Source organism: Lolium perenne, chromosome 2 (assembly GCF_019359855.2).
Source record: "Lolium perenne isolate Kyuss_39 chromosome 2, Kyuss_2.0, whole genome shotgun sequence".
NCBI classification, from domain to species: Eukaryota; Viridiplantae; Streptophyta; class Magnoliopsida; order Poales; family Poaceae; genus Lolium; species Lolium perenne.
Genome location: NC_067245.2, coordinates 143,963,651 through 143,970,982, shown reverse-complemented (window position 1 = coordinate 143,970,982; position 7,332 = coordinate 143,963,651). Strand labels below are relative to the sequence as shown.

At 41.7% G+C, this 7,332-nt stretch overlaps 1 protein-coding gene across 1 annotated transcript; it reads right to left on the bottom strand.

The window, feature by feature from the left end:
* Positions 1–3,540: 3,540 nt before the first annotated feature.
* Positions 3,541–6,375, bottom strand: LOC127323337 (G-type lectin S-receptor-like serine/threonine-protein kinase At2g19130). Its single transcript, XM_051351494.2, has one exon. It carries the CDS (start codon positions 6,262–6,264, stop codon positions 3,736–3,738), a length of 2,529 nt encoding a protein of 842 aa, XP_051207454.1. The 5' UTR covers positions 6,265–6,375; the 3' UTR covers positions 3,541–3,735.
* Positions 6,376–7,332: the final 957 nt, after the last annotated feature.

Here is a 7,332-nt window from a genome sequence, read left to right as displayed (position 1 = left end):
TGAGAGATTTGCTAATTCGTAGAATGCTAGAAAGGTATACAAACTTCACTGGATGAGTGAGTATCACGGAGTTGGAATCTTCACCGGATGAAATAATCAAAGAGTTTTGATTTCATCGAAAACGACGAGGATGCTTGCATTTGCAAGAAATTAAGTGGGAGCGCTGAGACATATTTATAATACTTTCTGTAGATGACATATCGTTGATTATAAATGATATAATTATGTATTTGATGTGATTAAAAGGTTTCATTGAAAGGATATTGACTAAGAACATATTTAGCGTCTAAGATCTATGAAGATAGATTGAAGCGCATAATAAGGTTAAGTCAAAGTGCATAGAAGAAATATTGAAATAGTTCAATATGAAAACGTCAAGAAGGTGTTCTTTTCCATGTGGAGTTTTAACAAGACTTGAGTGTATCTGATATTCAATGAGTAAAAACACATGAGTGATTTTAGATCACAAATAATATGTACCCAATCAGATGTCCTATGTTGTAAGGTGTTACGAGCATATATCAGAATGGTTCATATGATGGTCATTGGACAACAGTAAGAATATCCCTAAGTGTTTTGTCAGAGCCAAGGATACAAATATATAGTTTTATATGGGGTAATTACAAACAAATCGCTGTAAGGTGTTGCACCGATATTAGTTTGGTCACATATAAAAATGAATTTCAATCTCAATTAAGCTAAGTATTCATTAAAATGAAGCACAATGGGCTAGACGAAGTCTATGGTAGAGATCTAGATGAGTTCTAAATATTGTGATGGATTCTACAAACCAAAGCAGAGTATATCATTGTTTTGACAATGACCAAGGGTGTTTTAAGTCGTGGAGTTCTTTGAGAACTTGGTGTAGTTCCGGTAGTGTCAGAACTATAAAGCTATATTGTATGTGAGAATATTGGGAACATAATTCAGACCGCGGAATTAAGGTTCCACCAGAAGAACAAACATATACAATTAATGCCGACTCATTTGAAAAACTGAGTGATGTGTGGAGACGCAAATGAATTGCAAAATACATACGTTTCTGAGCATGTCAGATTCATTGATTGAAACCTCTCCCATAAGCAAACATGATAAGCACAAGAAGGCCAAGCTGTTAAATCTTTACAAATGTAAACTAGATTATTGACTCTAGTGCAAGTGGGAGACTATTGGAGATATGCCCAAGAGGCAAAAATAAAAGTGTTTATTGTTATATCTGAGTGTTCATGATAAATGTTTACATCACATGCTATAATTGCATTAACTGGAAACATTAATACTTGTGTGTTTTGTAAACATAAAAGACTCCCTAGTAAGTCTCTTGTTAAACTAGCTTGTTGATTAATAGATGATCATGGTTTCCTGATCGTGAACATTGGATGTTATTAATAACAAGATCATATCATTAGATGAATGATGTGATGGACATACACCCATAGTAAGCGTAGCATATGATCAAGTCATCAAGTTTGTTTTGCTTCAAGCTTTAAGATACATAGTAACCTAAGCCTTCGACCATGAGATCATGTTAATCACCTACACCGGATGGATGCTTTGATGACATCAAACACTACTTCGTAAGTGGTAGTTATAAAAGTGGCATTAAGTGTTCGAAAAGTATAGGTTGAAGCACGTGGATCAATAGTGAGATTTGTCCATCCAAATGACTGATAGATATACTCTGGGCCCTCTCGGTGAAATGTCATCTAACTAACTTGCAAGCGTGTGACTGGCTCACAAGGGATGACATATCATGGTACGAGTAAAGAGTACTTATCAGTAATGAGGTTGAACTAGGTATAGAGATACCAACGATCAAACTTCGAATAAGTAAAATATCGCGCGACAAAGGGAATCGGTATCGTATGTAAATGGTTCTTTCAATCACGAAGTCATCGTTGAATATGTGGGAGCTATTATGGATCTCTAGGTCCCGCTATTAGTTCTTGATCGGAGAAGAGTCTCAATCATGTCTGCATAATTCATGAACCGTAGGGTGACACACTTAAGGTTCGATGTCATTTTAATTAGATATATAATATGAAATGGAGTTCGAATATTGTTCGGAGTCTCGGATGGGATCCATGACATCACGAGGAGTTCCGGAATGGTCCGGAAAATAAGAGTCATAGTACCTCCGTTTCAAGGAATAAGGCGCCATCGTTTTACGTGTTTTTTGTTTGACCAAGAATTATTTCAAATAGGGCTACCGAAGCGGCACCTCACGCTGGATTGTGTGGCAACATTCTAGTGCTTTCTTCACCGTTTCTATGCGTGCTCTGGGGCTAAAGTTCTTTCAGGTTCCTTCTTTTTTTTGATAAACGTAATATCGTAAAGATACCAATTACACCCTGCCTCTGCACCAACAAGAAAATAAAAGGAGAAAAAAAATCTTATGTGTTTAAGAGCTGTGACTCGGTAAAAAAAACCATATGCTATCTATCTATTATAGTATGTATTAAAAGTGGAAATGAGTAACTAGAAAAACGATTAAAGAAACTAGAAAATCTGGCAGAGGAGCAAAACATACATTAGAAGAGAGGTAAGTTTGAAATGGAACACACCAGGAATTCAGGTTTCAGCTAGAAATGAGTTGTCCTATTGATTCTCGAGATAAAAACCAACCTAACGTTGGCAGTTGGCACTGATCTGTGTAAGGTTGTATATTGTCAAACCTGAACAACTTAGTACCATAAGCACGACGGCAGGGTTATGAATCTTTACTGTAATCTTTATGTGACACCTTCTCATCCACTGGTATAGCTGCTTTTCCTAGGAGTCTGCATATAGTAACCTTATGATCAATTAGCAAAGTTACTTTGGGCATTCTGCAAAAAAAAAAAAAAATAGTGCCATTGCATTCTCTATTTAATGCAATATGTTGAAAACGAAATTTGAATTCAGCAACACAAACTCCAAGAGACTCGAAAGGAAAAAATCATACCCTTAAGAGAAGATGGCAAAAGCAGAAAGTTCAACACACATCAGCCATAGTCAACATATTACACACGTCATGTCAGCTTTGGCCGTCTTCAAACCTAGATTCGTTTTTCATGTGTACCCATGTTTCCTTTGCAGCCATGCCGACGCTGGAGCGGGCGACACATTCCGTCGAGCAGGTTGCGTCATGCGAGAAGGCCACACCGTCAAGTGAAGTGAGCACAAGGCACAATGAGACAATGTGTGCTCTCAAAGAATGGGTAGTGGCATGTATATATCAACATCTTTCTTTGATTTAAATGTCTCAATTGGTCATTTGAATTGACCTACTGCGTTAGGATACCTATGGGGTTTATCAAGCAAGCCATGACCTTAGCTGCACTTATCAATTCATCCAGAAGGCTCTGAAGTAATTTCTGATACAGAAGTAGAATCAAAGAATGCGGGAAATATTGACTTTCAGTATTGAGAAAATGTTGCGTAACTTCCCTTGCCTCAAGGTCTTGAGAAACCAGAAACTATTGTTCGATGGCCGAACAAATCCTATTGGTTTTCGCAGGGGATATCATTTTTACAAGCTTTTGCATGCTGAGCGCGAACTATCCCATCAAAAAAACATGCACATATTTCTATTTCTGTCATATTTTGCTAAAATGCTTGCTTGCCATAATTGACAACAAATAAGAGAAAATTAAATTGGCTGCAAGCTTTCATTCTTTTGATTCCTTCCACTCCACATTACTACAACTTCAAAATTTGCTAAAACTAATTAATAGCATCGACTATGACTTGTTATTACATTGAAACTGCAGCACCAGATTGTTGCGTTATAGCTGCAAGCAGTCTTGGCATCGGGGGAATATCGATCTCATGTAGGCCCTCGAGAACCTGGACCACTTCACCCATGGTAGGCCGATCAAACTCATCATCTTGGATGCACCAACATGCAACTTTGCAAACCTTTTCAGCCTCTTCCAAGTTGAAGTCACCACGCAACTGAGGATCCACCAAACTCTTCACATCTCCCCTGTGAAGCTTGCTGATGGCTTGCACAGGGAAATATTCAACATGGTAAGTACTGTTGGTGGTGTTGTATGTTTCAGGTGAATTTCTCCTTCCTGATATGATCTCCATCAGCACCATACCGAAGCCGTAAACATCGACTTTCGGTGTAATAGCAACTCCACTAAGCCACTCCGGGGCAAGATAGCCTGCAGTTCCTCTGAATGTAGTCAGAATTCTGCTAAAATCCCTTCCCACAAATGCTGCCAACCCAAAGTCTGCAACTTTAGGAACAAATGATGCGTCCAAAAGTATGTTTTCTGGTTTAATATCACAGTGTATGATGCATTCATGACAACTCTGATGCAAGTAGGACAATCCTCTAGCAACTCCGAGGGTTATCTGATATCTGGTGTTCCAATTTAGGACAGAAGCAACATTCTTGTTAAATAAATGACCATCAAGAGACCCATTCAATATGTGTTCATATACAAGTAACCTGTGATCTCCTTCGCAACAGAAACCAATCAACTTGACTAGGTTGATATGTTGTATCAGTCCAATTGAGCTCACTTCTGCCCTGAATTGTTTTTCTCCTTGACGGTCACCATCAAGCTTTTTCACTGCTATAGAAGTCTTCAAGTCACTTAGCACTCCCTTGTATACAGAACCAAAACCACCTCCTCCCAGCTTTTCTGAGAAGTTTTTAGTAGCACGAACTAAATCAGTGTATCTGAAAGATATAACCCCACCTGCACTACCTTGACTGTCATATAAAGGAAAACCACACCACTTGAATTTGTTCCTCCATATCAGTAAAAACAGCATGAGCATTAGTAACCCAAAACCAATAATGCTTGCAGTAGTAATAACTCCAACGTTTGGTTTTCTTTTGTTTTTTGTCAAACTTGGCAGCAAATCTTTGGCAGCAAGGCGAAGGTAAAGAACATCTTCCGAAGTATTATCAATGCCATCATTCAGGTTTACACTAAGCAATTCCCCATGCCAGACAGAGCATCTGCTATTGTTGTAGGAATAAGCAGTGCAGGAGCAGGAACTGAGACAAGCTTCTTCGCACTTGCTCTGTGTGGCAGCAACGTCTATTCTTTGCGCGTTGTGGGGCAATGTAACTCGAGCAATGGGATGGAACATGTCTGTTGAACTTGTCATTTTTGTGTTGTTGCTACTATTGCTGCAGTGTAAAGGTGTATTTCTGATGCATCCTCCTGTTCGATCATTGAAATCCCAATCTTGTGGCGACATCTCGGAGAAGTTCTCCATACAATCACAAGATGGTTGTGCATTGCCGTTGCATACCGTGAAAGGTCCGCACGTAGCCGCTGGAGTGCAGGGATCAGCAGGCTGGGAATATATGGTTTGCCAAGATTGGTTGGCTTGTGACCAAACATTCAGCTTGATCTGACCAGAGATGTCTAATGAGACAAACGTGGAAGACGAGGATTCATCCGGTGAAGTGTACAAGTAGTACTCCTCTTGGTTGTTATCAACATATGCTGGGTTAATCAAACCTTTGGTTCGTGGATCCAAATCTAGAATGGACTTGAGTATTGGTATCAGATTCAACGATGATGTTCTGGAGGATGCCCAATTCCAATACACTACCGAGGGGTTGCGGCGCTTGAGGACGATCCCGGTGGTGTCTAATTCGATGCTGTATGCACCGAGACCTGGATCAATGAGACTCTTTCTTGAGATGGGCTGGCGATTTAAACCGGTGACCTTGTTCCGGCCAAACTTGGCACCAGGAAGCACAACATCTGTTGGGTAGTCGAAGCTCTGCCACAACAGTTGGTTAGATGATGATGGACTCTCTGTGGCAGTGAGAGCAAGGTTTCCAGTGTTCAAGAGAACGGCAACACAGGTGTTGTTTATGCTGCTAGATTGTGTCCTGTTGTTGACAATGTGAGTGGACCAAACTATGGATTCGGTGTCGCCGGCATGGTTTACGATGACAAGATTGCAATCGCTTGATACCTCGAGCTGTGTTAGGTTGAGGTTGGTGTTGGTGATGGGTTGGTCCCTATTAGCAACCCATACAGTGGTGAAAACTGGGATCTTGTTGAACCATATACCAAGGTACCAGCTGGAGCTGGTGGCGTTGTGGGACGACTTACTGATGATGGTGCTTGTTGCCGGCTGGAAGAAGCCGAGCGCAAACTTGCCATTTCTTGAGACGAGCTTGCCGCTGACGGCGAGCACTTTGCCTGCCGTGAGAGTGTCGTCGTTGACAGCTGCGGAGATGCACCAGTGAGGAGTGTGCAAGAGGAGAAGCCCGAGTAGTAATGTGCAGAGGGGAGGCATGGAGAAGAGTGTGAATGTGCTCTGCGCTGATATTCAGACTTCCAGAGAAGGAAGAAGATGATGTATAGAGACAATGGAAGAGGGGCAAGATTCCGGCATTTTCAGCTGGCTGATGTGAGAAGTCAAGATTGGTGGCTAGGACAGCACTAACTACGTGCCCACTTGAGGTACCACTTGATCTTGGCAGCTCTACACCCATTTGGTGCTATCTCTGTATATAATAGACAATAGTGCCATAAAAACCGTGTGCCAGCCGGCAGGTTTGCGAGCTCCGGGGAAGCACACCGAGAAGAACCTCTACTAATGAAATAAAATATTTCGTTGTTCAAAAAAAAAGAGAAGAACCTCTACCAGACCACCACCACCAAGCGGCAGGAGCCACCCATGGACAACCATGGTCAAAAAGGAAATAAAGCATCCTACATCAACATATCTAGGAAATTCAACAAACTGATATTTGTTCACTCGGCAGCCATAATTTGACAACAACCTCAGTCAATCCTAAACAAGACTCTACTAGGAACTGAAAGTATTCTCCTCCAATCCATTGCTACTGCTGGAAGTAAGTATGTGGGGGAGATCTCACCAGAAGCAGCCATTTTCTCGGTTTGCAGAACCAGAGGGGGTTTTCTCGTCGCAGGGAGCGAGCGACGCCGTCTCTCTTCGCCTGTCCGTTTCGCCGCCACGTACCGTCACAACCTGCCGTACCAACTCCACCTCCACGTCGCGGCAACCACTAGCGGTCACCTCCCTCCCGCCTTTTCTCTCTCCCTCGGGCCGTCGACGCTGGTTTGGGGCCGCCGCGGCAAAACAGAAGGAAGAGCGGCGGCCGTCAGAGAGGAAGAGCGGCGGCAGCCTGGTTTCACCGAGTGACAAAAACGGGATTTTAACGGTGTGTTCACAGCCGTTGGATGGGAGGTAGATGCGTTTGATATTTGGATTAACAAAATTATGCGTTATACGGATGCCCAAACATCCTCGAATTACAAAAGGTAATCCTATGGATGGTAATCAATTTCAAATTTTGTTGGAGATATGCCCAAGAGGCAATATTAAAATGGTTATTAT